Source organism: Verticillium nonalfalfae (genome assembly GCF_003724135.2).
Source record: "Verticillium nonalfalfae strain VnAa140/NRRL 66861 chromosome Unknown scaffold_4, whole genome shotgun sequence".
Lineage (NCBI taxonomy): Eukaryota > Fungi > Ascomycota > Sordariomycetes > Glomerellales > Plectosphaerellaceae > Verticillium > Verticillium nonalfalfae.
Window position 1 is genome coordinate 1 of NW_021167229.1, and position 20649 is coordinate 20649.

The following is a 20649-nucleotide window of genomic DNA, read 5'->3' on the forward strand; positions in this document are numbered from 1 at the left end:
CCCTCCTTTGCAGCCCCGGCAGCCATCGACCGCCACCATGCTCACGCACAGCCAGGTACACAAACTCTGTCTGCATTATGGCCCGCTCATCGGGCACATCAACGAAGAGCCTTTCCACGATTTCCCCACGCCGGATGCCCTGACGGGCAAGCAGGTCGAGTCGCACCTCCGCGAGCTCGGATTCGGCTATCGCGCCAAGTACATCGCCGAGACGGCACGTGTCGTTTCCTCGGAGAAGCCCAAGGGGTGGCTGGCAAGCCTGGCGAACCCAGCGAACCCAAATTTCCGCGCCGCATCCGAGGCCGAGGACGAGAAGATCCTGTCACCACCGACGTACAAGGAGGCACACGAGGCGCTGCTCGCCCTCGCTGGCGTGGGTCCCAAGGTGGCAGACTGCGTGTGTCTCATGGGCCTTGGGTGGGGGGAGGCTGTGCCCGTGGACACGCACGTGTGGCAGATTGCGCAGAGGGACTACAAGTTTGGCAAGAGCAGGACGAAGACGTTCAGCAAGGCCATGTACGATGCGGTGGGAGATCACTTTCGGCAGCTGTGGGGGGAGTATGCGGGGTGGGCGCATTCCGTCTTGTTCACGGCCGATCTCAAGACGTTTGAAGGGAGGGTGGCCAAGAAAGAAGAGGAGGAAGTGTTGGCTGTGAAGGGAGAGGCTGGCAAGGATGCGATTGTAAAGATTAAGCAGGAAGTCGTGGAAGATGAGGCGTCCCCGCCTTTGATGGGAAAGAAGCGCAAGACTGTCCAGACGAAGGTCAAGATTGAGGTTGAGAAAGCGGCAGATGCACAACCCAAACGGAGGAGGACTCGGTCTCAGAAGGCACTGTGATCCCTATTGAGGATATATTTGTAGAAAGCGATTGATACCCGATTTCTCGTCCAGAACCATGCTTGACATGAAATTCAGCATGCTTCGATAAAAAGGACCTGGCGACGCAAGGTTTCACATGGTGCAGATGGGCATAGCGCCACCAAGCTGGGTTTGAGAGAGATTGAGGCGTGTCGGCTAAATATCGGCTGAGTCGCGAGATGCGTTTGGTAAAGCTCTGCGCGACCCATCAAACCTGATGCGCTTGGTCGTCCCTAATCCCAACGTCGCCCTTCAGCCCGCCCCCCCTTCGATACGCTCGACAACCCGTCATCATCTCAATCCATCAACTCTGCTTCCGATCAAGCCTTCACTGATGCACTCCTGCAGCATCGTTCGATATCCTCCAACCCCTCAAGATATGACACAAGCAAACCCTTGAGCAAGATGTCTGACTCGGACTTCGAGACGATCCGCCAGCTCCAGGCCGAGCGCAACGCTGCCGCTGCCGCCAAAAAAGGCTCCAACGCCTTCGACCCTTCGAACCAGCGCCCCGACACGGTCAGCACCAAGCAGAAGCTTACTGACACCGTTGACACCGATCTCTATGATGCCAACGGCGCTGATAAGTTTGCTGGCTACGCCACCTCTATTCCTACCGGCATCAACGGCGATGATGACGACGACGACATGAACGGCGTCGACAATACGCGCCGCCTCGTCGGCCAGTATACTGCGTCTCGCGATATGCTCGACGAGTTTTCTCGCGGCGATGGCGTCGAGGAGGATGACGTTCTTGCTGGCCGCGGCGAGAAGAGCAACCGGATCACCGATCGCGAGACCGACTATCAGAAGCGCCGCTTCGACCGCGTCCTCACCCCCACCCGCGCGGACCCTTTTGCCGCAAACCGTCAAGCTGGCGCTGCCGATGGTGGCTCGACCTACCGCGATGTCATGGAGGCAAAGGAGCTCGAGCGCGAGGAGGAGCGCGTACGCCGCGCCATCCTGGACAAGGCCGAGGGCAGGGTCGAGGATGGCAACACGGCTCCGGCAACCCTGACCAACGGCGACGACAAGGAGAATGGAGACTCTGGATCGACTGAGCTCGCTGCTGCCGGGCGTAAGAGAAAGAAGAGATGGGATGTTTCGTCCACTCCTACGGACGACGCGGCTGCCGCCCAGCCTGATGGTGTCGTTAAGAAGCGATCCCGGTGGGACCAGACGCCCGCCCCTGGCGCTGAGGTTGTCAAGAAGTCGTCTCGCTGGGACCAGGCTCCTTCTGCCACCCCGATGGGCAACCAAGGACTAGCTACGCCCATGCACCCTTCGCAGGCCGGCGGTGCTATCTTGCCGACCACCTTTGGCCCCGACATGTCTGGCCGTAACATGCCGCTCAGCGACGAGGAGCTCAACGAGCTGCTTCCCGGAGAGGAGCAGGGCTACAAGATCCTCGAGCCCCCTCCCGGCTACGCTCCGCTTCGCGCCCCAACCCACAGGCTTGTGGCGACGCCTGCTCCGCAGAGCGGTTTCACCATGCAGGACCCTGATGCGGTCAGGCTTAGCGGCAAGCCTGTACCGGGAGAAATTCCCGGCATCGGCGACCTCCAGTTCTTCAAGGCCGAAGATATGGCCTATTTCGGCAAGCTTACCGACGGCACCGACGAGAACGATCTCAGTGTAGAGCAGATGAAGGAGAGGAAGATCATGAGGCTGCTCCTCAAAGTCAAGAATGGTACACCACCAATGCGCAAGACTGCTTTGCGACAGCTCACAGACAATGCTAGGCAGTTTGGAGCTGGTCCACTCTTCGACCAGATTCTGCCTCTCCTCATGGAGAAGACTCTGGAAGACCAGGAACGCCATCTGCTCGTCAAGGTCATCGATCGTATATTGTACAAGCTCGATGACCTTGTTCGGCCCTACGTGCACAAGATTCTCGTTGTCATTGAGCCGCTGCTTATCGACCAAGACTACTATGCCAGAGTGGAGGGTCGTGAGATCATCTCCAACCTCAGTAAAGCCGCTGGTCTCGCCACCATGATCAGTACCATGAGGCACGACATCGATCATACCGATGAGTACGTCAGAAACACCACCGCCCGAGCGTTCGCCGTCGTGGCCTCGGCGCTCGGCATTCCAGCTCTTCTTCCTTTCCTGAGAGCCGTCTGCCGAAGCAAGAAGCAATGGCAGGCGCGACACACGGGTGTCAAGATTGTGCAGCAGATTCCCATTCTCATGGGTTGCGCCGTGCTTCCCCATCTGAAAGGCCTCGTGGACTGTATCGCCCCCAACCTGAATGATGAGCAGACCAAGGTCCGCACCGTCACCAGTCTGGCCATCGCCGCCCTTGCCGAGGCATCGAACCCCTACGGTATCGAAAGTTTCGATGACATCCTCAACCCCCTCTGGACAGGCGCGCGAAAGCAACGAGGCAAGGGTCTTGCTGGCTTCCTGAAGGCTGTTGGCTTTATCATTCCCCTCATGGACGAGGAATACGCCAACTACTACACGAGCCAGATCATGGAGATTCTCCTTCGAGAGTTCTCCTCCCCAGACGAAGAGATGAAGAAGGTGGTGCTCAAGGTGGTGTCGCAGTGTGCAGGTACCGATGGTGTCACCGCGGGCTATCTCAAAGAACACGTCCTCGACGACTTTTTCAAGAGCTTCTGGGTCAGAAGAATGGCGCTTGACAAGCGCAACTACAGACAAGTTGTCGAGACTACGGTCGACATTGGCCAAAAGGTCGGTGTCAGCGAGATCATTGAGAGAATCGTTGTCAACCTGAAGGATGAGAGCGAAGCATACCGCAAGATGACGGTGGAGACAATTGAGAAGATCGTCGCGAGCCTGGGCGCTGCCGATATTGGTGAGAGACTCGAAGAGCGACTCATCGACGGCATTCTGCACGCATTCCAGGAGCAGAGCGTTGAGGACATTATCATGCTCAATGGCTTTGGTTCTGTCGTCAATGCGCTGGGCTCGCGGTGCAAACCCTACCTCCCACAAATCGTCAGCACCATTCTTTGGAGACTGAACAACAAGTCGGCCACTGTACGACAGCAGGCAGCTGATCTTATCTCGCGAATTGCCATGGTCATGAAGCAATGCGGTGAAGACGCACTCATGGGCAAACTTGGCGTCGTGCTCTACGAGTACCTAGGCGAGGAGTACCCGGAGGTTCTTGGTTCCATCCTAGGCGCCCTTCGATCCATCGTTACCGTGGTTGGTATCACACAGATGCAACCGCCCATCAAAGACCTACTCCCCCGTCTCACCCCTATTCTTCGCAATCGACACGAGAAGGTCCAAGAGAATACCATCGATCTCGTTGGCCGTATCGCTGATCGTGGCCCCGAAAGCGTCAATGCACGAGAATGGATGCGAATTTGTTTCGAGCTCCTTGATATGCTGAAAGCCCACAAAAAGGGTATTCGTCGTGCGGCCAACAACACTTTCGGTTTCATCGCCAAGGCCATCGGTCCCCAGGATGTTTTGGCTACTCTGCTCAACAACCTGAGGGTGCAAGAGCGCCAGTCTCGTGTCAACACGGCTGTTGCTATTGGTATCGTGGCCGAAACCTGCGCGCCTTTCACCGTCCTGCCCGCTCTCATGAACGAGTACCGTGTTCCCGAACTCAATGTTCAAAACGGTGTACTCAAGTCACTCTCCTTCCTTTTCGAGTACATTGGCGAGATGGCCAAGGACTACGTTTACGCTGTTACACCACTGCTCGAAGACGCGCTCATCGATCGCGACCAGGTCCACCGACAAACAGCTGCGTCTGTTGTCAAGCACATTGCTCTCGGCGTGGTTGGCCTCGGTTGTGAGGACGCTATGATCCATCTTCTCAACCTTCTCTATCCGAACTTGTTCGAGACGAGTCCACACGTCATCGATCGCATCGTCGAGGCTATCGAGGCTGTCCGCATGGCTGTCGGACCTGGTGTCGTGATGAACTATGTCTGGGCGGGTCTCTTCCACCCGGCGCGCAAGGTACGCCAGCCCTATTGGCGGCTGTACAATGATGCGTACGTCCAGGGCGCGGATGCCATGGTACCATACTATCCCAACCTGGACGAAGATAAGATGGACAGGCCAGAGTTGGCTATCATGCTTTGAGCGAAGCGAAATTAAGGGTTGTACTAGGGAACAATATGGGTTTTCTTTGCGGGATGGGGTGGCAGGAAACTTGTGGTTTGGCGCATGGAAGCCATGCATTCATTGTAATACTCTCCTGTGTAGGTAGAAACTGAGGAGGAAAGGACAGCATCCCGCGACGGCGTCTGGGGATGCAATTGACTTTTTTTTGGGATAGCACAAATTTTTGTGTGCAAAATATGCTTGTGAACTATGAATGAGACTGGTTCTGTACTTGGTGTACATGTGGTCGTCTCGCATCCTTGAAATCGGATGGAAGTGAAAGCTCTGGGCTGAATAGTGCTTATCACTCCTGATAATTCCTCCACTATCAGGGCCAGTCCATAAAGCGTTGGCATTTTAACCGACCCAGTCTCATATGGCACCTGATCATAGAGGCCGCAGATTCCCTGTGTCTGACGCCAGAACAGACGGCGGCAAGTGCGTGCGCAGTGCTATTTCTCCGCTGCAGCCTCAGTCCCTTCACCCCGGCAATCGTAGTTTTGGAAGTTGGTCCCTGTGCTGTTCCTCTATTTCGCCTTGGCCTGTTGAGCAGCTGCTTCTAGAAGGACGTCAGCGATCCACGACACCATAAGCCGGCAGAAACTAAACCTACCCCTCCGCGTCGCATCCTCCAGCAGCGGAACATCTACAGACGCAGCAGGAAGATGAACGTAGCGCACAACCGAGCCACGAATGAAGACATTCTTGACAGAACTCTGTGGTGTCCGGTTAGCAAGTGGACAGTCTTGCATGATACACATGCTACGCCTTGGCCTGTGCTCCTCTCGCCGCAGCGAAGGAAGGTAGACGCAGCGGGTGAGAGGGATTCTAGGCAACGAACCAGGTGCGGGTACTTCAGCTCCTCAACGACGGAAATGTCCTCGAGCTTGATGTTCAGGTACTGGTCGACGCTCTTGAGCGTGCCGCGGATCTGAATGTCGTTCTTGAGCTCGATGGTGACCTCATGGTCAATGAGGGTTTTGAAGAAGCTAAGGCGTCGCGTCAGTGACTATTTCTTGCCGATTTCACATGCTCTGATCAGTCGCATGAGTCTGAATTCCTACCTGAAGAACAGCATCTTGTCCTGGCGTTTTTGTGGTGAGCTGGAATACGGTGACGATGAGCTTGGATGAGCTTTGAGTGTCGTGATGCTGGGGCTGTATTGAGGTGACCCGCTCGTTGGTGTTGTGGGGTACGTACCTCGACGAGAAAATCACGTGAGCGCGCGCTGCATGGTATGTGGTCTCGGTATTATTCGGTGTGCATGAAATGGGTAATGGGGAGGAACGCAATAGACTGTCACAGCCATCTCCTTGCGTGACATGGCATAGACTGTATACCCTTTTCTGTGGTTCTATCACGACAGGATTTGGAGATGCTCTTCTTGATTCTCTAAGCCGGATTTGATTTACATGCAATGGATATCCTTATGACACCTGTACAAACGCCCTTTTCCGAACAACCTTGCTGTCGTTCTCCTCATCCCACGTCTCGTCAACATAGTCCTTCACACTCTTCGCCTGCAATTGCATGCCGACAACCTTCAGTGCGGCAATGTTGTAGCCCATCTCGTTCTTCTGCTTCCTAAGTGCCGCCCTCAGGTTCGCCCGTATGCCATCCAGCATAGTCCTCATTGTACGGCTCGACACGATCTGTCTGTGGTGCGTCTTGAGCATGAAGAACAGAATGCGGCAGGTCAATGGCATGTTCATTGATCGCTGCGCGAACAGGTCGAGGAAGGTAAAGAGCATGGGGACAGTGGAGAAGGGCAGCACAAGAAGCGCGTCATGGAGTGCGGATGCCTTGATGCGCTGCAGCACAGACATGACATGCGTCTCGGCACTGATGTTGCCGAGAGCAACGAAGATGACATTGCGCTGTGGTGGCTGCGCATGCGGGTTCGTCAACTTCGCCTGCTCATACTCCTTGAGCAGGTTGAGATCCGCCATGCCCAGCTCAAGGGCTTCGGCGATGCGCTCACCCGCCATGAGCGTCTCGACCGTCTGCTTGGTCGCCGCGCCCACCTCGCCGTTGGCATCCTCCGCGTCGGGATCCCGCTCAAGCGAACCCGTGAGGGTGCTCTCGTAAAGCTCCTCCAGCTCCTTCTCGCGCTCTTCCTCGAGGAAGATCTGCTCGTCCGTCTCATCCCACACGCGGATGCTCTTGTCGTGTCCTGCGCTGACGAGGGTCCTGCCGCTGTGGCTGACGGCCATTGCCCAAACCTCGCCGTGGTGGCCGTCGAGCCTCTGGATCTGCTCAAACTTGTCGCCATCCCAGTACTTGATGCACCGGTCCTTGCTGGCGCTGAAGAAGTGGTGACCGTTGCCATCTGAATTATGAGGGACAAAGGCAACTTGCAGGATACTGTCTTGGTGACCAAAAAGTGCCTTGTGGCAATCGCCAAAGTCGAGGCCCCATATCCTGATGTTCTTGTCGGCAGAACTAGTAATGATGAGCTTGCTGTCGTATGAGATATCCATACTGAGCACGGGGAGCTTGTGACCGTAAAGGTTGAGGTAAAGCTTGAGACTGTCGACAAAGAAGACCTTCACCGTGCTGTCAAGGAGTGAAACCGCCAGAAGCTTCGCGTCGGGAGAAAACTTGAGGCTGAGAATATCGTCCGCAACTTTCAGTATCCTCGACTGGGCAAGTTTCAGCTTGGGTGTTGTGCGGGTGGTACCCAAGATCTCCTCCTGAACAATCTGGAAGTTCCAGAACTTCGCCGTTTTGTCTGCGCTGCCAGACACCATGGACTTGCCGTCAGGATGAACCTGGAGAGACCAGATGGCACCCTCGTGGGCCGTGACGCTGTCCAGAAGGCTGGCCGAGGCGACATCGAAAAGCTCCAACTCGCCTCCCTTGGTGCCAACCACTACAACCTTGTCTCCTGGAAGGAAAGAACAGCACAACGCATAGCCGCACTCGAAGGTGCGAATGCATGTCTGTGTCTTGATATTCCAAATCTTGAGGCTACCGTTCGACGCCGAAGCCAGCATCTTGTCGTCAGAACTCAGCGACACAGAGCGCACATCTGTCCTGTGTCCTGGAAGATCAACGGAAAGAGACCGTGTGTAGTCCGGAGTGTCCTCCTTCTTCGCCTTGCCAGAATCTTTGGTGGGAATGCTGTAGTACTCCAGCTGGTTGTTGGTGGTGCCGACTACGAGTTGAATGGACTTGCTGCCGCTGCCGACAGCCCAGTCAACCGAGCGGACCTTGCCGCCAGTTCGTACGATCACGTACTGGACAAAGTAATCGCTGGCCTCGGCACCAGATAGATCGTCGGCGGCATCGGCTGCATCGCCCATCTCTTCATCCTCCGTCTTTCCATCTTTGGCCTTCTCTCTTCTCCTCTTCTTCTTGCGTGCCAAAGACTTCTTTACCTCGGCCTCTGATCGGATGCGCCAGACTTCAGTCGACTTCTCGGAGCCGTGAACCGCAAAGTAGTCGCGCTTTGGGTGGAAAACGACTTCGGTAGCCCTGTCCTTGCTCTGGCGGAACAATGTTCCGCGGTCCTGCACAAAGTTTGCTGACTGCGGGGCGTCTACACGACCCTTCATCGAGGCCAGGCCGGCAGTGTCGATGAACCAGACCTTCAGTTCGCCGTCGTTTCCAGCAGTCACACATCCGTTGTAGTCTGGTGACAAGCCTAGCGCCCAGCACTCGCCGTTGGACTGGGCAATGTGCGTTTCGATACAGTGCCGCGATGACAGGTCCCAAAGCTTAATCAAGGAGTCCTTGCCGGTCGTCAAAAGATAGCCCTCGGCGTTGTCGCTGTCAAGGGCCATAGCTTGCACATCCTCCTCGTCATCGGGTTGCGCCTCAGGTTCAACAAATCGAAGACCGGTGACTTGATCCTTGTGACCTCTCAACTTGTACTGGCCGACTTCAGCGACAAGATCCCAAATGATGACATCTGTGTCTTTGCTTCCACTGGCCAGTCTGACACCAGCCTTATCGAAGGCTAGATGTGTTATGGCAGAAGAATGGCCCTGGAAGTTGACAATGACCGTCGCAATCTTGCTGTCCCAGAGCCGAATACTGCCGTCTTCGTAGCCCACGGCGTACACATCCTTATCGGCTTTGCTTTGCGCAATAGCAGTGACGGGCAGCGTGCATTTGTCGTCCCTCCACCGACTCAGCAACTCTCCCTTCTTGATGTCCCAGCTCAAGACTTCTTCATTGGCGGCAACGACGACCTGTCCGGCGCCTGTGCCATTGCGATCTTTGGACGTCCATACGAGGTTCGAGGCACTCGATGCGACAACACCGAACGACTTGGTGTGTTCGTATTTCCTGTGAAAATGGTTGAGTCAGTGGACCGTCAAGACAAAGTCAGTCTGAGCCACTCACAAGTATGACTTGACCATCTTGCCGACTCTCCTGCGCACTGGACAATGTCAATCGCACTATGGTGAAGGGCGCTGTCTCTGAACCTGATCCTCAAATTCTCCCGCCGCCAGAAGCGGGAAACTTTTTCTTATCGATAAGAGATCGATCTTCAAAGCTCCGATAAGCCTGACGACATCACGTGGGGATGTACCAATGTATCCGCCAGCCACAGCCACGAAGCTCCAACAGCCAGAGCCCCACCATCGGTCCAAGGCATCGTCATTCGCAACCGCATCACCACCAACGAACGAGTAGGTGGCCACGCAGCACCGGCAAGATGCTTCTCCTCGATTACCAGAATGTCCTCATTCAGTCCGTGCTGACTGAGAGGTTCTCTGGGTGAGCAATTCCTCCCTACGGACGAGTCGCCATCCTTCCGGCTGACTCGAAGACGCAGTGCCCCTCCCGCCCACATCGACCAGACGGTGTCCGACTTCGACGGTGTCATCTACCACATCTCGACTCCCGAGACGAAGACTCAGATCCTCCTTTCCGTCCACATCCGGTGCTTCAAGGACCTTGTGCAGTACGGTGCCGAGCAGGTGCTGCAGAGGGAATATGAGCAGTTTGTCGTTGCGCCGGAGGCGGGCTACGACTTCTCCGTCCTCATTGACCTCGAAAAGCTTCCCGCTGAACAAGGTTCGTCACTGTCAGGCCCCATTATAGCACGCACGAGCTGACGAGCCGGTAGAGGAGCGCGATGCTCTCGTTCACAAGTTCGCCATGCTGAAGCGCAACGCCATGGCCGCGCCATTCGAGGCCGCGTACGATGAGCATTATAAGCTGAAGGAAGAGGCGTCGAAATACACCTCTGAGGATGCGCCTCAGGGCGTCAAGGAGGGCGGTGCTATCAAGGCGATTCATTACCGCGAAGAGGAGGCCATCTACATCAAGGCCAGTCACGACCGAGTTACCGTTATATTTAGCACCATCTTCCGCGAGGAGACGGACCGTGTGTTCGGCAAGGTGTTCATTCAGGAGTTCGTCGATGCTCGTCGTCGGGCTATTCAAAATGCGCCGCAGGTCCTGTTTAGGAACGATCCTCCCCTGGAACTGCAGGGTGTGCCCGGCGTGAAGGATTCCGGGTCCGGCGAGATCGGATACGTCACATTTGGTCAGTGTATTCGCCGACACGGTACTCGCTACTTTGCTGATCGATCCCAGTTCTCTTCCCTCGCCATCTTACTCAGCAACGGATGCCCGAGGTTATCTCTCACATTCAGACGTTCCGAGACTATTTCCACTATCACATCAAGGCATCGAAGGCTTACATTCACTCCCGTATGCGCAAGAGGACTGCGGACTTCCTGCAAGGTATGAGATCTATGTATGTGTGCAATCAGGGCTTCGCCGCTAACGAGGATCGCCAGTTCTCCGGAGAGCTCGTCCGGACGCCGAGGAGAAGGAGAGGAAGACGGCAAGCGGCAGGACATTCAAGGTTTCGGGTGCTTAGGCACCATGATGCCGACGAGACAGTGGGTGTATTTGGGACTTTCCAGATAACAGGGCAGGTAGGTATAGTGAAGATCGTGATCCTCGTAGGGTGTAAAGAGCGAAATGACGTAGTGACGTGGCCTTCTTATTCAAACTAAAAGAATCAAAATAAACACTTGAGGTTCTTTGCAAGTGATCTGCAGATATTGTGCCACTGCACATGCCTGGAGAAGATACGGGGCAACAAAGCGGGTTGGCTGTAGTGGTACCCCTGAAACGCATTGCAGGCTTGGGTATTAGAATGGATGAGCTATGTCCTGAGTACACTGAGCCTCTTCCCAGCCTCTACTATGGTGTCGTTTGGCTCAGTGTATGGAAAGGCCCTCATATTTGTTCAATCACCTTTACTACCTCGGTCAAAAGTTACATCCTTGCAACCGATTTAAACCAAACCCTTCACAGATACTGCCTCTGAGTCGTTCATATACCGGCCCTCGGGTAGAAAAGGAACTCATCCAATAGTGACCGCCCTGAAGCTTCTCGGCAAGGTCAAGCGTGATGGGGCGGAGGATATTTTTTGGAGGCTGTGGCATTTGTCGAATCCGTTGGGAATATTCTCCAACTCACCAGTATGAGAAATCGAGGTTGCCAGTCGCCAGCCACACAGCTTGATCGTGTACAAAGTCTCGGAAAGTACACCAAATTCCCACGCGCGAATGCGGCACTGGCCCGACATCATCAGGCCAAGCTAAAATAGCAGCCACCTGCTCATGATGAGGTCAAGGTTCTCATTTGTGCTCGGCTTGATGAACTTACCATCTCGTTGGGGTGTGATGAGCGCAGCTTGGGGTAATCACAGTAGACACAGGCAAGGCACTCGGTGCGAGGGAATGTTCGGGCAGTGGAGCATTGGTCATCATAGTCGATCCCACTTACACCAGATGTTCCAATGTGGAGGAGATCGATACCCTGGTTCCTCAACCACGAATCTGGTGCATCTCGGGGCATGCGCATAGTCCCTACCAAGAACAAGCCTCGTTGACATGACCGTCTCTGACTACCTAAGCGCAATGAGGCTCCCAGACGCGATGTACTCATACGGACTATTTGTCAATCATGATGAGGTGCTCGCGAGAGAAGGCCTCGTGTTCCAACCAGGCTGCGACACTGGCCGTGTTTGACGAGGGGTGGATTAGCCCCTTGATTTTGATTTGGGAAGGGGAGAAGGGCTGGGGTTGGCGTCGCCGCTTTAAAGAGCATGTACGGGTAGCACCAGTGCCAGGATACGCCAGTGCTTGCACACGACCCGAGGTAGATAGTACTTCACCCTTGTAAGGCTGATGGCGCAAACTCAAATCACACAGCTTTGTCAAATTGTGATGGAGGATTTGGAAACTGATTTTCAACGTCGAGCAAGGAGTATGCTTCGCTGCGATTTGTACAAGACGATTGTCGTCCGTGTAAGTAAATTTATGTACAAGAAGGATAGACGCTCCCCCTAAGCTGTGGCACCAGTGACGGTGAAGGAGTAGCTCAACCCCTGCGACACCTCGCTGCTCAGCTTGAAAGGGTCAAACAGAACCAAGGCTTCGGGCGTGTTCGCGATCACGAGGCTGACTTCCTCACCGGCCTTCACGGCCACAGAGCCGGTACCGTCAACGACGACGTAGCGCGTGCCAGCCGAGCCGCTGTAGACGACGAGCGTGGCAGTGTAAGCGCCGGTGGCGGAGATGTTTACGGAGACGGTACCGGCGCCGGACGTGGTCAGAGGGATGATATTGGCACCCATGTACTTGGGAGCGCGCGCGGCCTTGACAGTGTACCTGTTGGTGCCGCTCGCGTCGACGTTGGCGTAGTTCAGGCTGCGGCGCTGGGCAAGGAAGACCTCCTGGGCGGACGGGTGGCCAATGTCAACGTAGGCCATGCGAGCCCAGTAGCGGCCGACGATGGCGCTCACTGGGGTGTTCGTGGACACGCGGCCGAGGGTGTGGAGGGGCGTCTCGTCACTGTTCTCTTCGTACTGCAGCATGAGCTGGTTCAGCGTGTCGGAGCCGAGGCCGGCAAACTCGTCAGGGTTGTTCGTGAGGTAGGTGAAGAAGGGCCAGGCCTCGTAGTAATTGCCGGAGCCGGCGGTGCCGTCGACAAGAACTTGGAAGGAGTCGCCGATGGTCTTCTGGAGGTTGATCTCGGTCTGCGAAGCGGACTGGCCATTCTGGGTGCGAGCATCGGCGCAGAGTTCGGACGTCTTGTACGTGTCGGCGAACCAGTTGGCAAAGGTCTCCCACCAGGCGCCGGTGCGGCTCTGGTGCACCCAAGTGCGCTGGTGATAGTGCAGGGCGTGGCCGTATTCGTGGATCGTGACGCCAGGATTGGTCAGGAAATTGTGCAGGACCTCGACATAACCCAGACCACGCTCAGGATCTGAATGCATGACACCGGCAGCGCCTCCGCCGAGAGCGGGCACGGAGTAAATGTTGGTCTTGTAGTAGGGGCCGTCGTCGGATCCAGGGTTATACGATAGACCGGTGGATCTGAAGTTGAGAGTCTCAACAAAGCAACTGAAGGCCCCTTCGAGCATGGCAAGGGCTTCGTCCGCGGCGTTGGCGTTTCCATAGACACGGAAGTGAGCCGAGTCCTTGAAAGTGCTGCCGCCGGGGCCGACATCTGGGTTGGCTGTGAAGGTAGCCGGAGGCGCGGCAGCGCCAGCAACAGGAGTAGCCTGAGGAGCAGCCCGGCTGCCCGTGATGATCTGCAGAAGGACTGCGGTGATCAAGTACTTGGATCCAGCCATGTTGATGAATGCAAAAAAGAGAGAAGACTTGCAGTGGGAAAAGAGCAACTGTTGGCGTTCAACGGAGAAGCGTACAGCCCGAATCAGAACACACGGGCGAGCCTGCCATAGTTATAGGCATTTCGTCGTGACATACCATTCTCAATACCGGCTCGTCTGTGAGGTACGAGAATCCGGGGTATACAAATTATGCCGTTTTGAGTGTCGGAGACTAACGAGCCAGGCAATATACTCGTTGCGACACGGCATTGGCGCTCCAAGCATAAATTTCTCCGGCGCACGGGGTATCTGCCGAACAGACTTCACATTGGTCGGTCTCAACTTCCATGAGCAAGACTGGCTGATGAAGAGGGCATAAGATCGTCGGAATTCATCTCGAAGAGGGAGGTCGTGGGACAGATTGGCTCCATGGGGACCCGGACCTGTCTTCTCGTAACCTGACTCGGGGAGCCACTCCGCTGGCCTCTGCAAAAGCGTCTGCCAGTACAACAGAGCAATCTTTTCAGTGTGACAAGGAAGGCCGGATGCTTGGCGTGCTAAGTTGACGGACGACCTGAGCTCTTGCGTCTCAAGTAGGGGCTCCTTTCATCTGGGCTAACCGGCCGACCTCGTGTTGGTAGTGGACTCCGCAATCCAGTCTAGCCCACCTCGCATCAAGATAAAGAACCATACGACGTGGTCTTCCGTTGTGTGTCTTTGTTTCCGACGCCCGTTGTTGAGGAAGAAGGGCGGGCAAGTAACCTGTCCAAGGCTGAAAGCAGCCAAAACGGCCTTTGTTTTTTCAGCTGTGTGCTTCTAGCCTATGGGTGTAGCCTATTGGTGCTGCCTATAGGTGCTAGACAGATGGAATAGGACCCCGCATCATTCGAACCATGTCGTGTGTCGATCCAAGGAAAGATCGCCTCGACATGTTCTGTTTGGCATCAGCCAGACGATGCAGCAGGATTTCCCGATGCACAGCAATGCGCTTCGCCGCGAAGACAAGGAAAGGCGTTAGCTGGTGGCCAAGGAATTGTTGGAGAAAGGGGCTCGAAACAGAACACCAAAATCCATCGACGTAAAAGCGGCAACATGGCTAATCCTGATCGGGACAACAACGTTCATGGTCCTGGTGACTCTCGAGATAATAAATGAGCAGGAACACTTGAGATTTCAAGGAAGTCCAAGGCGTGCGAGTACCCACAGACCCTTGGTAGGCCTGAGTCTTCTTTGCACATCGGACCACAGGGCAATGCTGGAGAGAGGGTCTTCTTCTTCTTCTTCTTCTTCTTACATTATTATTTTTGGTCACCGTCCTCGGTGTGCTCGGCGCCCCTGGCGCTCGCATGGTGCATGCACAAGATGGCGTAGTGTGCACGATGGGGATCATCATCACAGCGCGCGTGCAAACCCGCTGTCTGCAACAAGGATGCGCGAGGCAGGGGATGGGGGCTGGAATGAAGAACAAGGTGACAAAGTACAGTGGCAGCAGGATGACACCCCGTTCCCCCCACTGTTCGATGCAGCCATGGCGAAGGTCGATGCGCCGTGATGGACCCTCAGACGCAGGCACAGACAGGCGCATGCAACTTGCGCAGGTGTCGTGAATTCCACCATGTCTCTTTTATTTTGGTGCTGGGCATTTTGGTGCTGGGAGAAGGGACAGCAGCTGGCGCAGGTCTCGAGAGCCTTGCCTCACAACTCCCAACCTCACCACCGCCTGTTCCTTTAAACCATGAACAGGCGGCGGGCCTTGTCGGTGTTCCCTGTGCGTGACTTGGCAGTGCTCCTCAGCTAGCTTCCTTCCTTCCCCGACCACCCCCCCCTACCCGGCATGCGACTCGCGGCAGGCGATCAAGAAGCACCTCTGACGCCTGGCTGTGCTCAGTTCATCGGGATCCCGTGAACCGACGAGACCCCCCGGTGTTCGGTCCCTGCCACTCATCTTTCAGTCGGTATCCGAAACAGCAGCCCGTCGTCGCAACGAGACACGGTATGGGTTTCTTTCGCTTTCGCACCCATTTCTGAAGCAAGGAGACGATCATCTTGGAACACCTCGACACCCTCGAACAGACTGCATCGGCCAGGGCACGAACAAGTCGAACAGGTCGAAATCATCTAGCCTAGGAGCTCTCTCGAGCGTGCTAGCGTACCACGATTTGATGTAGTATGATGCATCACGACAGCTCAACATACTTGTAGAGACTCGTCCTCGAGGGCGCAGCAAAGAGGGACACGGGCAATTGACCTGCCGAACCAGGGATGTCGATGCAGAGCCAGCCACGTTTGTGTTTTTAAGGTTGCCCTCGCATCGAGACATTGTCGTCACTTTCACGATCCCTCTGTGACGCGGTACTGGTGAGCACACTGGTGAGCACGCTCCTCTTCCACGCCACGCCAATCCGCATCGAACACTGGACGATCCATCGACACCCAGCTTTCATCTCATCTGACCTACGGCCCAATCATTGGAACGAGCGTCGAAGAAAGACCAGCCCAAGCCATCGGACTAAAAGCGCGGGCCCTGACCAGACGAGGCCTAGAGCGCCCACTGTCCTGCAAGCCTGCGAGCCCTGCGAGGTGGCACCGCATCCATTATAGAGCAAAGTGGAGCCTGAACACCACGCTCCCCCTAATCCCTTCCCCTCGCGAGCCAATCACCGCAGGTAACGTCAGTGGTCACTGCGCCGAGCAACTGAGGTACGCCAATCTCATCTCCCAGCCCACCACTTCCCGTGCCAGCCGTCGCACCGCCTCCACTCTCGCTGTGCCTGTCGCTGGCCAACACACTGCCCAGCGTGTCTGGTCTGTCGCCCTTCTCCCTCACCACCACCACACCAAACACACCACAAAGTCTTGCTCCCTGCTGTCGACGAAGAGACACTCGTTGACTCCAGCATCGACTCTGGCGTCGAAAAAGGACGAGCCGCAATTCTCTCTCGCGTCGGCCATTCGATTCTTCCTCTTCATCCTCCTCATCATCGCAGGCGTAATTTCGAGGACCTGATCCTCTCACACTCGTTACCACAACCGCCGACCGCCTCGCTCCTTCCTCGCCCGCTCCTTCTCACCGACCAGCCAAAGGCTGCAACAACTCTTCTGGCCTCAATTGCCATGCACGGTACTCTTCGACTTTGAATCAGTCACAAATGCACTACGAAGAAAAATCTTCGTCAATATAATACCCACATCGTATTTTCCTCACTACTACTACCCAATTCGAATCCCTGGCCTCGACGACAACAAAGACGAGCGCGCGATATCCGCCCACACGATCACGATGCGGTCGCCTTTTCGGAGGCGCCCTTCGGCGCGGCGGCCTCGTTCGCCAACTCCGGCTGCTTTGTTCGCTGTGGCAGCAGCAGCGGCGCCCTACCTCGTGTCGGCCCTAGAATTCAGGGAAGTCCCTGAATCGAACCTCGACCTCTCTCAGCTTGGCAGGATAGGCTTGGCCGGAAACTTCAACGGAATTTCCCTCTACGAATTTGAAGGGCAAAATGAGTTGGCGCTCAGCACCAATGGCAGTGAGGCGCTTCTCGCAAGACTACCCAACGGCGCATTCGCATCAATAGCGTCAACCGATGCCTCGATCCACGACATGTGTGCATCTTTGCTCGACTCAGGGGAGATGGCAGGAGTGGTAATAGCCGGTAATTTTACGAGCGTCGATGGCACCCCTTCTCAGGGCGTCGCCCTGTTCAACACGACGTCTTCCCAATTCGTTCCCCTCGACGGCCTGTCGGGACAGGTCAACGCCTTGCTCTGCGACGAGAAGAACAACATGGTCTACGCAGGCGGCAACTTCCGCCACGCAAACTCGACAACCAACGCCATCGCTTGGGTCCATGGCCAAGGGTGGACACCGCTTCCTTTCGCGGGGTTTAACGGCCCAGTCTCCTCCATTACCAAGACGTCCAACGATCACATCATCTTCGGAGGAAGCTTCACGGGACTCGGCAACACCAGCACGCCAACCACTCCAGATGGTCAGATCATCAACCTGTCGGGCGCCAACGTCACGGCCGCCTCCAGCAGCCGTACGACCGGCTTCAGCGACCCCCGCAACATCTTGTGCAAGACGGAAGGCGCGGGCGGTGCGGGCAACAGCTGGCTCCTCGAGGATGGCTCGCCCGGCTTCTGGCGCGCTCAATTCAGCTTCGGCTTCGAGCCCACCAAGCTGCGCCTGTGGAACACTCGTCAGGATGGCCGCGGCACCCGGACCTGGCGCTTCACGGCCTTTCCCATCAATGGTATTCTCAACATGACATACGTCGACCCCGCGACCGGCCAGAATGCTACCTGCACGAGTGAATGCCCCTTGAGTAACGACCCGGCTGTCACCTTCCAGGATTTCCACTTTATCAACAACGTCGGCATGAACGAGTTCCGCATCGACATCTCTGAGTTCTATGGCGCCGGTGGCGGTCTGAATGGCATCCAGCTTTTCGGCGAGGACATCTTCGCCTACGCCATCAACGACTTCAACGAGCCTACTTGTGAGGGCCTCGGCATCCAGACGCCCTCGACGGCCACGGCCACCGGACCTTGGACAGAATCGCCTTCGCTGCAGAGCAACTCTCGCTATTTGACGGCTCAGTTCTCTGCCGACAACCTTTCTGACAGCTCGGCCGCGGTTGTCTTCTTTCCCAACATTGAGGAATCCGGCAACTACTCAGTTGAGATGTACACACCCGGCTGCATTCAAGACGACACTTGCACGTCGAGGGGCCAGGTCAACGTTACGGGCGACATGTCATCAGCAGGTAATGGCCGGTTTTCCACCACTCTCTTCCAGACCAACAACTTCGACAAGTACGACCAGATCTACTTTGGCTACATTGAAGCCAGCTCTGCCGGTGGGTTCCGCCCCAGCGTCACTCTCAGGCCACTTCAAGGACAGACGCTCGACAACCTGACTGTTGTGGCTCAGCGGGTCGGCTTCTCGCTCGTGAATTCGACGGGCGGACTCAACGGCTTGTTCGACTACGATCCATCCGCCTCATCGTTCGACAAGAACGACTTTACCAGCTCCGCCATCAACCAGTTAGGCGCAAGCTTTTCTTCCCAGTCTGCAGTGACAAGCCTCAAGACTGTCGGCGATGTGGTGATTGTCGGAGGCAATTTCACGTCGGCGGATGGCAGGAATGTTGTGGGCATCAACATTGCCGATCAGAAGGTCCAGCCGCTCGACGGAGGACTCAACGGCGAGGTCATGGCCATGCATCTGGAGGGCTCTCAACTGTACGTTGGCGGCGAGTTCTCGAATTCACTCGACAACAGCATCACTGGTCTCAACAATGTCGGTGTCTACGCCTCGGACAACGACACCTGGACTGCTCTGGGAGCTGGCGTTAACGGAAAGGTCATCCATGTGGTTCCCATGCTGCTCAACTCTACCAATGATGGAGCCGAGACGGTGGTTTCCTTCACTGGTAACTTTGATGAAATCAACGAGTTCAGCGACAACCCGGCCGTATCCGTGTCTGGTTTCGCAATTTGGGTGCCGTCGCAGAACAACTGGCTCCAGAACCTTGAGGGCGTCTTCCCCGCCTACAATGGTGTTCTGACTGCTGCAGTCCTCGATGTACCCGACAGCGTACCCCTGTTCGCAGGCTCCATGAGCTCCGCCACTCTGAGCGCCAACGGCGCCGTTACCCTCTCTGAAAGGCTTGGCCAATTCCCCGTCAGAATCCAGCAACCGAGTTCGAGCTCCTCAGCGCTCCAGCGCCGCGATATTTTGTCGAGTGCGTCGCAGGTAAACGGCGTTGTGACCGGAGCCTTCTACAACCAGGACGATCGGAACGTCACTGTTCTCGCCGGCCACTTCACAGCAACCAGCGGCGGCTCGACCCTTCAGAATTTGGTCTTCATCAACGGCTCCGACAACGACGCGGTGCGCGGCATCGACTCGGGCGTCTCTGAGAACTCCACTTTTGTTGCGGTTGCAATTGTCGGCGACACGCTTTTCGCCGGCGGCGACGTCAGCGGCAACATCAACACGGACACCGTTCGAGGCCTACTCACCTACAACCTCGCGACTGCCAGTCATGGCTCGCAACCCCCGGGCCTCAACGGAGGCAACGGCACCGTCTCAGCTATCGAGGTTCGTCCAGAGACCGGAGATGTCTATGTCGGCGGCGCTTTTGAATCCGCTGGCTCGTTCGACTGCCCCGGTGTGTGTTATTATAGCACAGACCGCTCGCAGTGGAATCGACCTGGCACCGGTCTCGAGGGCAATGTCAGCACATTGCTGTGGGCGAGCGAATCGCGCCTCATCGTCGGTGGCGGCATGCAATTAAACGATTCTCTGGTGTCGCTCGTAGAGTATGACGCCGATGACCAGACCTGGACTGCGTTCCCCGGCCAGAATGACCTACCCGGGCCCGTCGATGCCATGACACGCGGCTCACAGAACGCAGATCAGCTCTGGGTTGCAGGCACTTCCTCTAACGGAGGATCAGTCTATCTTATGAAGTACGACGGATCCGAATGGCACCGTGCTGGCGAGTCGCTGCTGCCAAGAACGGTCATCCACAGCCTCCAGATCTTCACTGTCACTTCTTCCCATGAGGGCACCGACACGCTTGAAGCGGACAAGGTTTTAATGTTGACCGGCTCCATCGGTATCCCCGATTTCGGCACAGCCTCTGCCGCCATTTTCAACGGCACCGGCTTTGTACCTTATGCCCTGACCACCAACAACGGCAATGGTGTCGGAACGATCAGCAAATTCTTCTCCCAAAACCAAGACTTCTTCAGCGACAAGGGCGGCAAGATGGCTCTTGTCTTCGTTGTGTTGATAGGTTTGGCTATCGCACTCGGCCTCATGTTCCTTCTTGTCATTGCGGGCATTCTTCTCGATCGCCTTCGCAAGAAGCGCGAGGGGTACACCCCGGCGCCCACGTCCATGTACGACCGTGGGAGTGGCATCCAGAGGATACCGCCGCACGAACTCCTCGAGTCCCTAGGCAAAGGGCGTCCCGGTGCGCCTCGTATCTAAGAAGAAACGGAGAGAAGGGTTTGATTTCGTTGGTCATTTCACATGGTTTGCAGGGCGTTCTGGATAGGCGTGCCAGGGGCACGAAAATGGGATTTGCTT

General features: G+C 56.0%; 6 protein-coding genes across 6 annotated transcripts; 4 read left to right on the forward strand and 2 right to left on the reverse strand.

Moving 5' to 3' along the window:
* Positions 1 to 37: 37 nt before the first annotated feature.
* Positions 38 to 838, forward strand: OGG1_2 (8-oxoguanine glycosylase ogg1; the record flags this gene model as incomplete). The annotated part of the gene is made up of 1 exon (XM_028640043.1): positions 38 to 838. One exon carries the CDS (start codon positions 38 to 40, stop codon positions 836 to 838), a length of 801 nt encoding a protein of 266 aa, XP_028498907.1.
* Positions 839 to 1264: 426 nt separating this feature from the next.
* On the forward strand, positions 1265 to 4936 carry D7B24_005899 (uncharacterized protein; the record flags this gene model as incomplete). The annotated part of the gene is made up of 1 exon (XM_028640044.1): positions 1265 to 4936. One exon carries the CDS (start codon positions 1265 to 1267, stop codon positions 4934 to 4936), a length of 3672 nt encoding a protein of 1223 aa, XP_028498908.1.
* A 548-nt stretch (positions 4937 to 5484) lies between these two features.
* Positions 5485 to 9324, reverse strand: WDR3 (Dip2/Utp12 protein; the record flags this gene model as incomplete). The annotated part of the gene is made up of 6 exons (XM_028640045.1): positions 5485 to 5516; positions 5571 to 5673; positions 5799 to 5946; positions 6022 to 6041; positions 6418 to 9250; positions 9308 to 9324. The coding sequence occupies 6 exons, from the start codon at positions 9322 to 9324 to the stop codon at positions 5485 to 5487; spliced, it is 3153 nt and encodes a 1050-aa protein (XP_028498909.1).
* A 299-nt stretch (positions 9325 to 9623) lies between these two features.
* D7B24_005901 (uncharacterized protein) lies at positions 9624 to 10799 on the forward strand (the record flags this gene model as incomplete). Its single annotated transcript, XM_028640046.1, has 5 exons — positions 9624 to 9685; positions 9744 to 9985; positions 10038 to 10460; positions 10511 to 10660; positions 10717 to 10799. The coding sequence occupies 5 exons, from the start codon at positions 9624 to 9626 to the stop codon at positions 10797 to 10799; spliced, it is 960 nt and encodes a 319-aa protein (XP_028498910.1).
* A 1479-nt stretch (positions 10800 to 12278) lies between these two features.
* Positions 12279 to 13571, reverse strand: D7B24_005902 (uncharacterized protein; the record flags this gene model as incomplete). Its single annotated transcript, XM_028640047.1, has 1 exon — positions 12279 to 13571. The coding sequence occupies one exon, from the start codon at positions 13569 to 13571 to the stop codon at positions 12279 to 12281; it is 1293 nt and encodes a 430-aa protein (XP_028498911.1).
* A 3259-nt stretch (positions 13572 to 16830) lies between these two features.
* D7B24_005903 (uncharacterized protein) lies at positions 16831 to 20550 on the forward strand (the record flags this gene model as incomplete). Its single annotated transcript, XM_028640048.1, has 1 exon — positions 16831 to 20550. The coding sequence occupies one exon, from the start codon at positions 16831 to 16833 to the stop codon at positions 20548 to 20550; it is 3720 nt and encodes a 1239-aa protein (XP_028498912.1).
* Between the last annotated feature and the right edge of the window lie 99 nt (positions 20551 to 20649).